This window comes from Nyctibius grandis, chromosome 5 (assembly GCF_013368605.1).
Source record: "Nyctibius grandis isolate bNycGra1 chromosome 5, bNycGra1.pri, whole genome shotgun sequence".
NCBI lineage: Eukaryota > Metazoa > Chordata > Aves > Nyctibiiformes > Nyctibiidae > Nyctibius > Nyctibius grandis.
Genome location: NC_090662.1, coordinates 14,247,545 through 14,265,050, shown reverse-complemented (window position 1 = coordinate 14,265,050; position 17,506 = coordinate 14,247,545). Strand labels below are relative to the sequence as shown.

Genomic DNA, 17,506 nt, shown 5'->3' with positions numbered 1-17,506 from the left:
TGAGATTTCTAAGCCTATAATATGGACCTTCCCACTGTCATAAACCATTTCTTTGTTTCCACACACCCCACATCCCCCCCCGAATGGAACTGGTGCTGTAGTGACACCATTACAGTACCCCAGGATGTGAGCAGTAGGAAGATGTTAACAAAGAAGTAGTGAATGTTGCACCTACCAGATGAAGCAGTCCTGTTGCAGAGGCCAATGGTGGTTTTACATTAAATTTAGCTTAATGAAAGGACAGATTTTCATGAGGATACCATGCCTTTTGGCAGTTGAACTTGGTTAGCTAAAAGGGAAATTGTGCTCATACAGTATGCTATGTTAAATCTGATTTAGAGTGAAGGGACTCTTTGTAGATCTTAACTGTGTGGATTAGGTTAAGAAATCCTAGAGCCCACTTCCTTGTTTGGGCTAAGTAAGAAATGGGTGACCTCAGGGCACTTCTTACTTCCACAAGATGAGAAAATAGAACTAGAGAGATAACTAACTCGCCTGCCTCCCCTTCAGAAATCCCAGAGGTATGTAGCTGCTGTTATAAACCTCAAGAGGCTCAGAGGCAAGTGTCTTAATTGCTTGTTCTCCTTTCTAGTGTCTCTGCACCTGCCATATCCAAACCTCTTAATTATCAGCAAGAATGTGTGATTCCACACGCCAACAGTTGTGATCTTTTCGTTTCTTTTTTTTTTTTTTAGGGACTCTTGTGAATTACTTGGGCTGAGGATTGCAAGCTGAAAATAGTCTACTACAGCATAGTAGTAGAGGCTGGCTAGCTAACTTGTGAATTTGAGATGACTTAGAAATCGTGTATTTCATTGCAAGACTAAACTTCTAAACTTCTGTGTTGGAACCTGCTGATCTTGAACCGCTTGTGAATATAATTTTTGCTGTGATATGCGCAGTAATTTGATTTATCAAATCGTGAAATTATTTCAACTTCTAGACCTTAGGGCAGTGTAGTGACAGAAATTTTTCTTGGCTACCACACTTACTACTTGCAAAAAAATCCCTGAAAAGCACTTAAAGAAAAACACTTTAAAACAAGGGAGAATGTTTACCTTGGGAATCACTTGAACGTGTTATCCCCAAATGAGTACTTTTTGGCTTTAGTTTGGTTTCAGTTTGTTTTCCGTTCAACTTGCATATTATATAAACTTGAAGCTAATTTCTGTGAGGGTTTGGTGTTTGGGGGGAGGGTTTATTTGGTTGTTTTTCTGGGGGGTTTATTTGTTCATTTTGCTTAAAATATTTTTTTTAAGTATGGGGTCAGATTTTAGATGTTTCTGCATGTATTTCAACAAAGTTTATTTGATTCTGGAAGAATGACCATGTAAAGCCATCTGACAAGGTAGGTTCTGGCAGTGGCGTCCTGTGAACAGCTTGCTGATGGTGGTTGATATTCATTGACCGTTTGTAAACCCCTTGTTTGGCAATGTTTGTTGACAGCTGTCATATAAATGTCTCTGAACTTTCTCATATAGTAATTGCTGATGAGCAGTTAAAGGGTAGGATTAAGGGTTGTGAGTCATCATGAAAGCAGCCTTGGGAAACTTGGTTTTTTTTTTTTTGTGATTTCCTCCCCCTCCCTCCCAGTTTATTTGTCAGTCATAATGTGAGCATGGCAGGTGTCTCTTACTGCTCGTTTTCAGTAAGATACACATTGTGACCCTTGGTATTCATCTCTGATCTTTGTGTGCCACATGAGGGTTTTGGTAACTTCAAATCCTGATCTTTAAATACATATTTTGTATGTGAAGATAGTTAAGAGATCTTTTTTACCTCTCAGCAGGTGGGAAGGAGAAACCAAAAACCAATGCAGAAGAGCTACAGATTAAAAAAGTTAAGAAGAAAAAGAAAAAGAAACATAAAGAGAACGAGAAGAGGAAGCGTCCAAAAATGTACAGCAAATCCATTCAGACCATCTGCTCAGGATTGGTTTCTGATATTGAGGATCAGGAAGCCAAAGGCATCATAGATGATCATCTTAAGGATTTCAATGGGAAAAATATGGATCCCAAGAAGGACTGTGAGTCCAAGATACCAGAGAACAGTGAGTTTCCATTTGTCTCGTTAAAGGAGCCACGGGTTCAAAATAAACTCAAAAGGTTGGACACATTGGAGTTCAAACAGCTGATTCATATTGAGCACCAGCCTAACGGAGGTGCATCAGTTATCCATGCCTACAGTAATGAACTCTCCCACTTATCTCCTGTGGAGATGGAGAGATTTGCAGAAGAGTTTGTGGGTCTGGTTTTTAGTGAAAATGAAAACTGTGCAGCTTACTATGTAATGGGTATTGTTCATGGGGCAGCTACTTATTTACCTGACTTTTTAGACTACTTTTCATTTAATTTTCCCAATTCGCCAGTGAAAATGGAGATTTTGGGAAAGAAAGATATAGAGACAACGACTATGTCAAATTTTCATGCTCAGGTAAGAGGTTATACATTTTACTTTCTAAAGTCATATAATGGTTTCAAACAACTGTGAATGGGTTTTTTTAGCATACAGTTACTATTAGCTGTGCTGTGTGGATGACGCATAAGACTAGAAACAAGAAAATTCTTTAAGTTAGGTGTGCAATATTAAAGATGAGCCTGTTAACTGAGACATAAAGTTGGATTTTATGGGGGAGGGGAAGTGTTTGCATGTGTGTGTCAGTTTCTTTGGATTTGTTTCTGTAGCTGGAGCCGAACCCTGAGTTATGAAGATTTAGAATGATTTAACTGCGGCTGTCTGGGCATCTGAACTGCAGTTTATCTGTATGAACTTCTTCAGAAACTGAGATGCTTTAAGACATTAGAACAATGTTATACATTAATTAACTGTCCCGTACACAGGTGTTATTTCATTTGTAGTTTGAGGCTTCTAAATCCATTCTTAAAGGAGAACTTAATGCTGGTTAATGTAGCTACTAATTTGATCCTTAATCCCTTTGCGTTTCGCCCCAGTTGGTTGTATTCTCTCGGAAGCTGTTAAGTTACGTGGCAAAATGGCAGACTGCTTTTGAATTTGTTTGTTTTTTTTTTTTCCTCTTTTCCCTTTCCTTTCCCTTTTTAAATTTTCCAGAGAGAAATGACTGTATACTGCCTTAACAACAGCTACTGATTAAACACCACCTCTGCTATTTATTAACTTGCTGGAGAAGTTACATTACTGTTGCATATAAATTATTTATATTTCAAGTCTTTTAAGTTCCGGGGGAAAAAAATTCTAACTTTTAGATTGCCACCTTGGTGATGAGGGTATTACATAAAGCCAATACAGATATTCTGAAACAATTTATGAAGAAACTCAATGCTGTTTTTCATTATATCAACTTTAGCTCACATTTGCCTGTTTAACTTCCTATTTGTGAATTTAGATGTTGTATGGAACACCTTTAAACTATTTTAATCTTCATTTTTTAGACAATTATGATGAGCTCAAATGTAAGTTAGACTGTCATCTTTTTGATGAAACACATGCTTTTGTTTTCTTTGGCTACGTAAACATTTGCATGGAACACTCTTGCATTTATTGACAAACTTCAGGTGTTTGTTATCCACAAGGATATGCAGAACTGAAATGTTGTTGCAAGAGAACACTGGCTGGTTAAGAAAACATCCACTGCTACAGAATAGGAGTATCCTATGAAGTATATTCACTAATTTTTTCTGTGTGTAAACTGAATCATAACTTTAATAGTAAAAATCACAGAATATGTTATGGGCAGCTACCTAAAGCTGCTCTGTCTTAGGTCATTTTATATAAAAAAGCTGGATCTGTCCTTGTAAGTATGTTCTTTAAGTCCAAGGCAGCATTATTGCAACCATAGCTGTGTACTAGTACTGCCCTAAGGAATAGTTAAGAAAAACCCAAATTTTATTTTTGTGAATCATAGTGGAATTATTTTACTGAAAGGATGAATTAGCTTGGTATTACAATGGTATCATCAATATCTGTAGTTAAATCAGTCCCATGGTCATTGGTTTTGAGATCATAATTTCCCATTTGTCTGTAAGTGAAGGAGGAACAGAGAGCGAATATAGTAGATGAAAGAAGCTGAACTGTGTTATTATAGCATTCAAATGGTCAACTTCATAGTCTGCCTTCTAACCCATATTTTACTTGGCTGGAGGTTTGGTTCTGGTATCTTCTTTTCCTTTGTTTTCTCTCAGTTTTTTAATTAGTTTTCATAGCATTTTGTCACTTGTCAGAGTTGCTTGACAGAAAACGCTTGGCTCCCTGTATTTTTGCTAACATAAAGGGTGTAGTGTGTATAAATAATGCATACAGGCATACACCAGACTTAATTCATATTGTCTTCTGTGCAGCATTGCTATTTCCTGGAGTATTTAAGTCAGTATCTTGGTTGGCTAGCTATTGATTCTGTTTTCCCTTATTGCATTATTTTTTGTCTTTTCTGGCTGCTTATTTTGTCTTACTCGGGTGATCTGCTACATTTTAAAGGTGTTGTTAGCCTAGTATTCTCCTTTCTGACTGCGGCCAGTATCAAAGATGTCTAGGAAGGAGTGTGAGTGTCTAATAGTCAGAGTGCTCATCCTCCAGGGATATGACAAGACCTTTTTGAACCTGAGAGTTGTGAATTTTGTGGTTTTAACCTTCAGCTGTATCTTTTTCGTGAGTGTAAATTTCTGATTTGTTAATATCAGTTACCTCTTTTTCACCTTTCTGCCTCCACCTACCTTTATAAAAGGTACTAAATGATTGCGTAACTTGTTATGTTTTGTGCAGATTGATAACCTTCTCCTGTCTCGTTGTTCTTTGTGAATCTTAAAGGGATTCTAATGTGCTGTTGCAGTATATTTCAATGAAATTTTAAATACAGTGTTCTGTTCATGCATTGCAAAAGCCCTGTGCTGCTGTGTTCCCTGTTGTCCTGAGCTGCCCGAGCAATGTCTAGCAGTCGTTGTATAGTCTCGGTTGAGACATAGGTCATTTTCTGATGTGTAAGTAGGAACTTCATTTCATCAAGTCTGCTTTCAGTATCTCAACCTTCTTTAGCCTTAAGAAACTTGGGGTTTGCTTTGCTAATTTTAACTAAAACACTGAAATTAGGCTGACGTTAGTATGTGAGGTTCTTTGGTTGTTTTTGAGAACTCTTTTGTAGCACACGTAATCAGTCTGACAAACATAAGTATTTTAAAAGGTCTAAAAATGTATTAAAAAAGAATAAAAAAGGAGCGAAGAGCTAAGCCTGAAATGGAAGGTATTATTGAGTATTTTATCAGAGTTTTTATTTCTCAAGTCGATTCTTTCCGTACTACTCAATAAGCATCCACCTCCTTTTTTGCGGCAGGTGAGTTTTTTTGGCTTCAAGTAATGCATATTTTAAAGTCACTGAGTTGTGTGGTAAGAGGCAGATTCCGCAGTAAATTCTGTTGGTGAGATCAAAACTGTTGGAGTCCTCCTAAGTCTGCCTGGGAAGTCTCTTGAGTAATTTACTTAGTTTTCACAATTGTAGAGTTGAAAATGAACTCCTGTCCGCTTCCCAATATACCTGTGTCAGACAGAAGTAATATAGTTTTACTTGTTAGGACATTAGAAGTGGGCAGAGCTTGTGAGAATAGTTCAGGCACAGGAGAGAGGAGTTTGTGTTGGAACTGGTTCTGTCTCAGAAATAGCTTTTAAATTTGGGGAGCGACAGGAACTGGGGAGTTTTTAATCACCTGGCTTGGGCCTGTGTTTAAGTACTCCTTAATTCTTAAACTTTTTTAGGTTAGTGGAACAGCCCTGTTTCTGTGGACTGTCTGTAAGACTTAGTCAATCTATTTCGATAAACGGGCAAAATGGAATTAGTCTGGATATCCCTGTAGCCAGTAAGTCACTCTTTCTGGTGGCGGAAAACTGTCCACCGTAGGTACCTCCGTAGGTTCCGTCACTTTTGTAGATGGCAACAGCTGCATCAGTTACCCGAGAGCTATGAATCTGACTTGTCAGGTGCTCATGAAGATTTCAAAGAACGTAAATAATCAGCTTTTGCTACCTCCTTGCAGCTTTACATCAGTTAAGGTATTTAGTGCTGTTAAGGCAAATGCCTCTAATATTTTGAACCCATTACTGTGTCCTTATACTGGGCATGCCTAAATTTTTGTTGCCTTGCCGAAACCCCAAAGCACATACTTCATGTTTAACCGTAACCATGCTTAGTGGATTGATGTTCCTGTGCTTCTGTCTTGTCCCAGAGGCAACTTCTTAGTGCAGGTGAAGTAAAATGCTGAGCAATACCCAACAATTCCTGTGCTTCAAGACAAGATTGACTAATTTTTAAGCTATATCTGGCAAATGTTTTGTGTGATGTGTTTGCTGGAGATTCCACACTTCCCAAAGAAATCTGTTGAACAATCTTTTTTTCTTGTTTGTCCTCTTATCTTAATCCTCCTGCCAGTCCTTTTATTCTGATCTTTAGTGGACATGGTAAACAGTTTATGCTTTTCTTTCAGTGTTCTCTGTATTTGAAGATTGCTTAACAGCTCCTTTTTCCCCCCACTCCCTGGATGAAGTAATTTGAGTTATTTCAGTCTACTGTTACATGTTATACCCTTATCGGTCTTACTGCTCTCCGCTTTGCTCTCTTCAGTCATCCTTATTTTTCTTAAAACAGAGTACTGAAAATGGGTGGTGTTTACCTGGTGTATTGTTGTCAAGGAGTATAAGATTGCTTCAAGTGTCTTGTAAATTATTGCTCTTAGTTATCTGTTCTTGCCTTTTTCAGAGCAGTTTGTGATCTGCTGTAGCAGCAGCTCCTGCTAAGTGAGTCACTCCCCTTTTCCTGTTTATGGAGTTAATGTATATATGAGTGTAGTTCTTGTATTCAAATTGAATTATATCCTGTGTATTCAGACCCGTTCTCCAGTTTATGAAAGACCTTGTTAGTTTTGATCCTTTCCTGTAGTAGGCTTGTAGCTTTGTGTTACCTGCAGGTTTAATGAGCATACATTGTGTTCAGAGGAAAGATCCTTGCTGCATGCCACAAAATTGGTCCTTTCGTATTGATAGTTATGGGAACACAGACAAATGAAAACTGCCCACTGTTTGCTGTTACTAGACCATGTTCTTCTAGCAGTTTTGAGAACATAATGCAAATGTCAAAGTGTGTACTGGTCCTTTGAAAAAGCCTATCCTGTCATAGAAGGAAGGGTTGGTTTGGCTTGGTTGGTTTATTTTTGACATGTCCATATTTATTAGCCTTTACCATCTTATTTTCTAGGTGGTTAAGACAGCAGTATCTAGCTAACCTTTTTTCTGGAAGTTGAAACTAGGCTAAATGGTCTCTAACTCTTCTATGTCTTGCCTCTTTTGACACATATTTCTTTAAGATGGTCTGTTTATCCTCTTCCAGCTTTGAAGAGGCTGTTTTGAGTTCTCATTGATTTATTAAAGCTTTGTTTCTTTTTCGCTTACTGCCTTCGTACTGTAGGGTATGTGAGGATACTCATTGGTAAGCTATTCAGTTTAGGAAAAGTCACTTGTATTTTACGCTGCTCAGTGTGCAGTTAGACAGATTGTCAGAGCCAAACTAGCGGATGTTGCTGCTAAAAGAGAATGTCCTTCTTGCTTCTTTCCTCCCAGTTGTGTGTTCTTGTGCCAGCCTGTGGTGCTTCTCTAACTGGTGGGCCAGTTAGAGATTTGTTTTGTTAATCCAGCAGAAAACTTAATGTACTCCTGAGTGATTGGTTTTATTGCTGAATTAGCAAATCATATTATTTTACTATGCCAGGGGTAGCTCAAGGATGAGTGCGGTACTACGCCATCAGCCCCATTCCGTAACAGCAGGCAGTTTGTATCTTCAGAGGAATAACTTTTTTTTTTTTTTTTCCCCAGTCTGAAGTAACTTATTCCATGTTGCCTATTTTAACTGTGATGGACACTGGATATTCAGATAGTGTAAAGAATAACACAAGTAGTTTAGAGGAAGAAGTGCAATAGTAATGATAGTTCATGTTTGTGTTGTGACTTTTCAGATGGGTGGTTGTCCTTACTTAAAGTTCTGGACACAGAGCTTTTCATTCCAGTTCTCTTCTAGCCCTTTTTAATATTATCTTCTCTTTGCTGTCTCCTCCTTGTTTAGCTCTAAAATTTTATCTTTTGCAGAGAGGCTTTTGCTGTTTACTCCTTTTCTAATTTGTGAAATCCTGCTTGAAAATACTTGTTCTAGTATTTGAGGGGAGTTGCAGAAAATATTTTTCTTTAAAGAAAGTCTGAAATAATTGGTTAGTGTTTCATTTTTTTATCATTAAAGACTACAGTGTCTATTTCCATACATTGTATTTTCCTGTGTTCTGTAAAGAATTCTTTATATTGGAACTATGTATCTCGTCAGTTGTTTCAGTAGCTTTCAGTAGAATTTTGCTTTCAATAGTCTTCGCTCCTTGCTTTTAAGCTTTTTAAATGTTTGGTTAGTGATTAAAAAAAATTTAATGGTTTTTAGCAACTGCTTGCTGCTACACAAGTTCCCCAAAGTATTGCCTCCTTTTTTTTTTTTTTTATTATGGGTGATGAAAAATTGAATTTTAGCTCTGTTAAAGCATATGTATTGCCTCGTTCTTTTTTAATCAAATAATCTGTAAGACTATATGTAAGAGACTTTTGATAGATCATGGCAGCCTATTGTCTTCCATGCAAAAAAATACTTCACTTATTGGATAGCATTGGGCAAAGAATCAGTTAACATGGAATGACACGAGAAATCTGCAACACACACTCTTTTGTTTTCCCCTTAGAAAATAGTTACCTTTCCAGATTGCTTCTTGACAGTTTCAGCCAATAAATATGAAATTACAGTTGTATGTTGCTTTTTTGGTCACATATTCTGTATTAAGAAAAAAAAGACCTAAACAAAACCGTAGAGGCTGTACTGTCAGCTTGAACAGGATCTGAGACTGAACAGTGTCGTAGATCTTCCTGAGTTACAACAACATAATAGCTACTTTACTTTCACAGCGTCATTTTCCATGAAGGTATCTAATTGAAGCTATTCTTAAATTATTATTTTTTTTAGTTCTTTATTGACTGCTTTGCTGTTCTTGTGTCACCAGAATTCAGAATAATAGGTCATCTTGCTTTTAAAAATATCTGTCCATCCATCATATTATTTGAGGATTAGCTGCAGGGGGAAACATATGAAGTGATAAACTACAGTGGTAAAAGGACATTGGTGGAACTGCAGTAAAAATCTTGGGATTGTATTTTCAGAAACTTCTAATTGGGAAGTGGTGCGTTTGTTGAAATTAAAGCTTTAATGATAATAGATCCCCTTTGAGTAATGCTAGAGCTGTCATGGCATCTTATTCTGATACCAAAACCCTGACTTTAAAAAAAAAAAAAAAAGGAGGGGGAGTAGTATGAAGTACATGTGGCTTAAAAGTAAAAAGTAGCCAAGTAGATTTGCAAGTATTTTTAAACTCAGAGCAATTTTGATGAATGTTTGTTCAGTGGAACTTTGATGCTTCAGTATTGATTCCTGTTTGGAATGGAAAATATATGTAAGCATTTAAGGATTTGAAAAGAGTTGGCAAGGAACAGAAAACCATTTGGGCACTTCTTCAAAATGTACCAAATAAGAAAGAACGCTACATTGCCTCTTCATTACTATAGTGTTTGAGATAACAGATTTAGAGGAATAACAGTGAATGTGAAGCCGGATGTTTTCAGTTTTAAGATACAAATGCATAAGTGCATTGCTTGTGCACTTGTGTAGTGAAATGGAAACCCACTATTCCCTCTGATCTCCCAGCATATTTTTATGGTGATTTAGTGTTTTTGTTGTTTTTCTTAGTCTTTGTTGGGGCTTTCTTTGCGGATTTCTTGAAATTATTTTGGGTTCAGTGGGTTTGGATTTTTTTTTTTGGTTCTATGAGGACTGCTTTTCCAGACTTGCTGGTTTTAAAGCTGAAAAACTGAAAGACATTTAAACCTTTAAAATTCTTGCAGGAAAATGTTAGAACTTCAACTGAAAAATAAAACCAAAACCCTACTGTATTAAAAACAGGAATTCAGTTGTGACTTGTCCCAGTTTACATTTTTTTAAATTAAGCTCTTTAAATGCTTGGGTTCTCTGGACTGTTCCTTCCAATTTGTGTCTTTTTCAAACAGAAAATTGAAACATCTTTAACATATAGTGTCTAAAATGTTTCTTATTTGTAGGATGATAAAGCTCAAATATATTGTTGTCACTATTATGTATACATTCAGATTTAGTCTTAAGATTCTTTTAGACACAAAGACGTTTATACCAAAATATTTACTTTTTAGAACTCCTTACTTTAAACTGAGCAAGTTAAGTTACTCTAAAAAATCAGTTGATGCCATACTAGTCAGAAGCAGATAATTCTCAAGTTTTGCTAGTTCTGAATTCAGTGATGGTTTTAATGTCATAATTTTCCATTACCTTGATGCAAGGAATGACACAGTCTCCTTTTGTGTGTTTTTAGGTGACATACTTCAAATTTAAGCTATGTGAGAAGAAAGAAGTTAGGCTATGTTGTGTTCATTTAGTTATATTTTTCTATCTATTTTACCTGTCCATTGTATTGTACTGCATTTAATTGGTGATTTTTTTTTTTGTGTATGATGTGTTGACCACGTGCCAGGAGAAATGCATGTCATTGATTCCTTCTTTTATTCTGGATTCCGATTGTTCTAGCTATTTATTTAGAGCAAATTTGTAACATTCTAAAAACACAGTCACACTGTAACGTGTAAAATTACATTCAGGAAGATGACCTTATAAAAGGTGTATAATATTTGATTTGTGGTCAGTGCCTAATTTAATGTACAGAATTAGATGAAGTAGTAGTGGTTTTAGTACATCATCAGCATGATTTTTGTGAGTTAAGGAATATTTAGAGATATCTTTTTTTTCTTCCTATGAACAAACCAGCCAAAGGATACTGACAGTAAAAGGAAAGGAAAATTTTGCTGTTATCTAATATACCATAGATCGTATTTGTTTTTGTTGTTGCCTTTTAAGACGATTAATTTTACTTTTGTCATTGGTCAAACATCAGTGGAAGGTTTTTGGTGTTTTCACACTATTACGTAGTAGCAGTCTTAATTTTGTTTGCTAGCTAGTTCTTCCCTCTAAGAATGACCTCACCTTTTTATATGTGTTTTTCTGATTCTTGAGCCTAATCTAAGGTAGTGTCATTTAAATATAACCCCTGACCTGACTCTAGAGTTTAGGATGCTATAACCCAGGCCATGGAAGAGATGAGGTTGGAGTCACTTTTTCACTGCCAACAGCTGCCTCCTCTTCCAGATTCCATCTTGTTCTTTCTGGCCAGGCATTAGTCTTTATGGCCCATGTCTTTATTTAATTCTTATTTATGTGATTTTCTAAAATAAATTCTTCAGGTAATTTGTGGATTAAAATCGGATTGGTTCCCTAATCTGGCTCTCTGTCCACCTTTGGAAGACCTAATGCTAGCAGGAAAGAAGGGAAAAAGAGCGAGCAGATCTTCCCCTTTCTTCACCAGCATGGATTTATTTTCTGTTTATACTGGGTCTGGATAGGTTAATTTTCTTCATAGCAGCCTATTATGGGGCTCTGTTTTGGATTTGTGACTAAAAACTGTTGATAACACACTAGTGTTTTGGCTATTGCTGAGCAGCGGTTGCACAGTGTCGAGGCTTTCTCTTTTTCCCTGTTCTGGACCCCCTGGTGAGTAGGCTGGGGTGGGCAAGAAGTTGGGAAGGGGACATGACTGGGACAGCTGACTCAGACCGACTGCAGGGATATTCCATGCCTGATAACATTATGCTCGGCAATAAAAAACTGAGGGGGCTGGAGGGGGTGTTGGTCTGGAAGGTAGCTATAGCTCGGAGACTGGCTGGGCATTGATCTGCTTGTGGGAGGTGGTGAAGGGTAAAAAACACCACTTGGAGTTTTTTTCTCTTTTCTTCACTTTCCTCTTCACTTATTAAACTGTCTTTATCTGGACCCATGCATTTCCTTGCTTTTCCTGTTCTCCCATGTCTCTAGCCATGGAGGGAGGGGTGAGTGAGCAAGGGGCTGTAAGGTACTTAGCTGCTGCCTGGGCTTAATCCCCCAGAGTCCTTAAACACTCAAACATTTAATTCTATGTATTTGCAATGATAGGACTCTGAATGTGGTCCCAGAAGAAACCGCTCATCATTTGTAACTTTGACATTATCTTAGCATTATTTTTGGTATTTCACCTCTCCCAAGCTTGAAAAGGAATCTGTTCTACCTGGTGAATGAGGGGAACGTAACTGATCAGGAGAGCTAAGAGTGAATTGGGATGGACAAATGCTTAAAAAAGTTGAGCTGATCTTTCACTTTTAACTTTCAGCGACATGGTCTTTTTTGGGAATATATAAGAAATTCCTTAACTGATCCACCTTAAGCAAGGATTATGTTGCACTTAAACATTTTGACTTTATGCTTCACAGCCAACACTTAGTGGTACATAAGCCAGATGGGTGAGTTGATCAGCTGAAAGCTTCACAGCCTCTCCTAACATCACTTCAGTTAGTGTTTTTTTGGGGAAGTTGTAGAGTTTTCAATTGGAGTAGTTCCACAACTAGTTTATCATATGCTATGTGAATCATAGAATCATGTAGATTGGAAAAGACCTTTAAGATCATAGAGTCCAACCATTAACCCAGCACTGCCATGTCTACCACTGAATCATGTCTCTAAGCACCACATCTACTCGTCTTATAAATATCTCCAGGGAAGGTGACTCCACCACTTCCCTGGGCAGCCTGTTCCAATGCTTGACAACCCTTTTGGTGAAGAAATTTTTCCTGATATCTGATCTAAATCTCCCCTGGCACAACTTGAGGCCATTTTCTCTTGTCCTATTGCTTGTTACTTGGGAGAATGGTAGTGGTAGCAGAAGGAAGCAAGGAAAAAAGCAGAAAAATGGTTCCCTTTAATCAGGGGTGTGGATGAGAACAGTAGCTTAATATCCTGGCCTAGAATGGTGGAATACTAAGATGCTTATGCCACTGGAAGAAACATCCTTTTGCATGTTAGGTTTATCAATAAACTGTAACAGATTTATGTCTGTCTGTAGCTTCAGAAAGTGGTTTTAGGGTACTTTGGAATTGGTCTATCCAGTAAGTCAGTAATGAGAAGTGACTGTTCCTTCTTTGTCCCAGTGCTTTGGTTGTGTGAGCTTCTGATGCTTTGTGGCAGTGTAGATATAGCTGAGGACTGAGCTGATGCAGATTCAGCAGAAATTAATGTTTTCTGATGTTTTATGACAAAATCACCAGCTGTCCGTGTGAAAAAGCTATAGGAATGTACGACTAAGGATTTGGGGAACATGATTGTCTAGCAGTACTGCTCTTTCCAGTATTGCTGTGATGGCTTGCCATTACTTTAGCTCAGACATTTTATAAAATCCTACTTTTAGTCCTCCATTTTCTGAGTGTGTATGATGACTGAGATGATCTGGAGAAGAGTATTTGGTTCTGCATTTCTGGAATGCATCTGGGTACATCAGTCTGGCTTCTCAGAAGGGCACAGTATTGTTCCATGTTGTATGGTTTAGTCCTGTTTTCAGGAACTGCTGCTAATTCTCCTCTGCACTGCTGTAGTTCCTAGGAATTTTAGTGGTCTCTCTGAGTAAGGACCATAGCTAAGCAGTACTTCATTCTGCTTTCCTTGCACCTTTTTTTCCTGTTTTGCTTTGGATGCAGAATGTCTAGAGATGCAGTGCAAGAGCCTTACTTGGTTTGTGCAGTAATCCATCTGCTCTTTCCTCTGTTCTGATCCGGTCATATTTCATCTAATAATACCATGTGTCTTTCAGCCTGTTAAATAGGAGATCAGAAGCTTAAGGGGAAGTGATCCTTATCAGTCTCCTGCCTAAGTATTTTGTTGATGTAACATGACAGATCAGTTTAATGAAAAAAACCTTTTAACAGTATCTACTTCTGTTCAAGTTCAAAATAAAAGATTTTTCATGAGGTGAATGTTACAGCCCTTGAAGTTTTAAGGGAGCACAAGACGTGTTAGCACAGCAAAAAGGAAGGAATAACTGTCATTCTCTCTCTTCCCGTAGTAACTCTTTATGAGCCTTGTCTTCACTGTGATAATTAGCTCCAGTTAATGTGCTCACACAGAGGCCGTACTGGAGAGGATGATTAGCAGAGGAAATGTTTAGAGTTCAATTAGTTGTAACTCAGGGTTCTGCCTAACTGTTACACGAAAAAGGTAAAAATTCAGCTAGACTTGAGTAATCCAGATAAGAATCCTTATTTACTAGTTATTGAGCAGAACATACATTAGTAGCTTTTCACAGTTACTACTTTGGAATGTTATTTTCTTGAAACTTTAAACTCAGACTTTAAAATAAATAAAATACAAGTTGTCATGTATCTTTAATAAGAACTTCTGTCTTTGGTGATGAATTCATCCTAATTGACTTCGTAATAGTCTTAAGTATGCTGAAGACTGTAGGACTAATATCAATCAGAAGACATGAGCATAGAGATTAAAGGTCTTTGTTGAATTTAGACTTTGAGTGGTAGTGGACTCGGTATAACTTTTGCTGTCATATTCTACTTGTAGGTAAAAAGAACATACTCTCATGGTACGTATAGAGCTGGCCCAATGAGACAGATCAGCCTGGTTGGAGCAGTTGATGAGGAAGTGGGGGATTACTTCCCTGAATTCCTTGATATGTTGGAAGAATCACCCTTCTTAAAAGTAAGGACAGAAGGGAATGTGTTGGGAGAAGGGGGACAATATACTGTCTAGTACTGTTATAATAAAGTGAGAGTATGTGATACTTGCTTAGATAATTGAGTGGTCGATAAATGTTTTCATTGTGACAGATAAAGGCTGCTTTTAAAAAGTTTTAAAGTAACTCACTTCAAAATTGTGGCTTGTATTTCCCATTAGTGTACACTGCCATGGGGAACACTTTCTAGTTTAAAATTAGAGAGTCGTAAAGACAGTGATGATGGTCCCATTATGTGGGTACGTCCAGGAGAACAGATGATCCCTGTGGCTGATATGCCAAAGTCACCTTTCAAAAGGAAGAGGTAAGTTGAATTATTTTGCTTGATAAATATCTGGTTAGTATTCTTTCTCTAAAAACTCATTTTATCCCAAACCTTTTACTGGTTGATAACTGTATCTTAGTGTGAATTTCTGTAAATATTCATCTCAAAGTATACTTTTAAGTTGCTTTGTCTTGTAAGGATGTGGATTTTTTAAAAAATTGTTTACTATCTGGCCAAGTAAGGTGCTACTCCTTTTTGGAGCTTTAGTAGGAAATTAAGGTAAAAACTGCAGGGAAACATGCACGGGCATGCAATTACTGATGTATGCCTGGAGACTGGAATTAATACCCTTGTTCTTAAATGTGAGTGGATGTTTAAAGACCTTAAGGGACAAGGGCTTCTCTCTCATCTGAAAGGTGACACCTCCAACACTAAGTGACATCTTTAAGCTTTGCTGTGGTACTGGGTATAAGTACCAGTTTGAGAGTAGGGATGTCCTCTGCAGAACCTGAATATTATGTTTCATGAGAAATTATGTCTTTGGAGTTCTCTTGTTCAAAATTCAAGCATAAAAAGGGAGCATACAAGAAGTGGAAGCTGGGTTAGGAGCCTCAGAGGTATAGAGACTGTCCAGCCATGAAGGGGATGCAGTTAAAGCCAACGACCATCTGGAGTTGAATTTGGCAAGGGATGTGAAGGGCAACAAGGACTTCTACAGGCATATGGACAGCAAAAGAAAGACTAGGGAAAATGTAAGGCATCTGCTGAATGAGACAAAGGACATGGAAAAGGCCAAGGTACTCAATGCTGCTTTGCTCTTGTCTTTACTGGTGAGATTTACCTTCAGGAATGCCAGGTCTTGGAGACAGAAGGAAAATCTGGAGCGAGGACTACTTGGCTTCAGTGGAGGAGAATCAGGTTAAAGAACATGTTAGACATACAGATTAGATAGACACAAGCCCATGGGACCTGATGGGATGTACACACAAGTGCTATGGGAGCTGGCCAGTATGATTGCAAGGCCACTGTTGATTGTCTTTGAAAGGTCATGACAACTGGCAAAGGTTCCTGAGGACTGGAGGAAAGCAAATGTCACTCCAATGATTTAGAAGGGTAGGAAGCAGGACCTGGGGAACTGCAGGCCGGTCAGCCTCACCTTCATCCTGGGAAGGACGCCATTTCAAGCATAAAGAACAAGATCACAGAATGGTTGGGGTTGGAAGGGACCTCTGAAGATCATATAGTCCAAGCCCCTGACAAAGCAGGTTCCCCCAGAGCACGTTGCACAGTCATGTCCAGGTGGGTTTTGACTATCTCCAGAGAAGGAGACACCCCACCCTCCCTGGGCAGCCTGTTCCAGTGCTCTGTCACCCTCAAAGTAAAGAAGTTTTTCCTCATATTGAGATGGAACTTCCCATGTTTCACTTTGCGCCCATTGCCCCTTGTCCTCTCACTGAGTACCACTGAGAAGAGTCTGGCCCCATCCCCTTGACACCCACCCCTAAGGTATTTGTAAGCATTGGTAAGATGATTGTTGGGAATAGCTAGCATTGATTTACAAAGGGGAGACCATGCCTTATTCACCTGGTAGCATTCTACAACAAAATGACTGGCTTACAGGATGAGGGGAGTGCCAGGGGTGGTGTTTATCTTGACTTTAGCAAGGCTTTCCACACTGGATACCTGTCTCCCATAACATCCTAATGGACAAATTAATGAATGACAAACTAGACTCATGGACAGTGAAGTGGATCAAGAAGTGGCTTAACTGCTGCGCTCAAAGGATTGTGATCGGCAGCACAAAGTCCAGCTGGAGGACAGTCACTATTGGAGTATTCCAGACATTAATACCTTGTGCCCATGCTGTTCAACATCTCCATTAGTGGCTGGCATTATGGGACAGAGCACACCCTCACCAAGTTTGCAGGTGATACAGAACTGGAAGGAGTAGTTGATGCACCACAGGGTTGTGCTGCCAGTGAGAGGGACCTTGAGAGGATGTAGAAATGGGCCAGCAGAAGTCTCATGGAGTTAACAAGAGATGTGTAAAGCCGTGCACCTGAGAGGAATAACCCCATGCACCAGCACAGGCTGAGGACCAACTGGCTGGAGAGCAGTCTGACAAAGGAGGACTTGGGGGTCCTGGTGGATGACAGGTTGACCGTAAACCATCAGTGTGCCTTTGTGGCAAAGCAGGCCAGCAGCCTCCTGGACAGGATTAGAAGAGCACTGCGAGCAGGTTGAGGGGGGGTGGTTCTTCCCCTCTGCTCATCACTGGTGAGACACATCTGGAGTATCATGTCCAGTTCTGGGCTTGCCAGTCCAAGACAGAGACAGGCATACTGGAGCAGGTCTGGTGACATGAAAGATGGGCATGAGAACTGGGATTTACCCTTGAGAAGAGAGGAGGCTCAGTGGGATCATTATCAATGTGTATAAGTGTCTGATGGGAGGTTGTAAGAAGGACTTTTTTTCAGCAGTGCCCAGTGACGCAACCAGAGGTGAAGGGGAAAAACTGAAT

The 17,506-nt window shown here is 38.7% G+C and overlaps 1 protein-coding gene across 4 annotated transcripts in view; it reads left to right on the top strand.

The window, feature by feature from the left end:
* Window positions 1-17,506, top strand: part of RSBN1L (round spermatid basic protein 1 like) — a 54,177-nt gene that overhangs the window by 26,009 nt on the left and 10,662 nt on the right. For 2 of the 4 annotated variants that reach the window (XM_068401647.1, XM_068401645.1), the window contains 3 exons: window positions 1,787-2,433; window positions 14,549-14,686; window positions 14,882-15,024. In XM_068401647.1, the coding sequence (XP_068257748.1) occupies window positions 1,787-2,433; window positions 14,549-14,686; window positions 14,882-15,024 (928 nt within the window). The remainder of the gene's footprint in view (window positions 1-1,786; window positions 2,434-14,548; window positions 14,687-14,881; window positions 15,025-17,506) is intronic. The other 2 variants (XM_068401649.1, XM_068401648.1) reach the window with 2 other exon arrangements.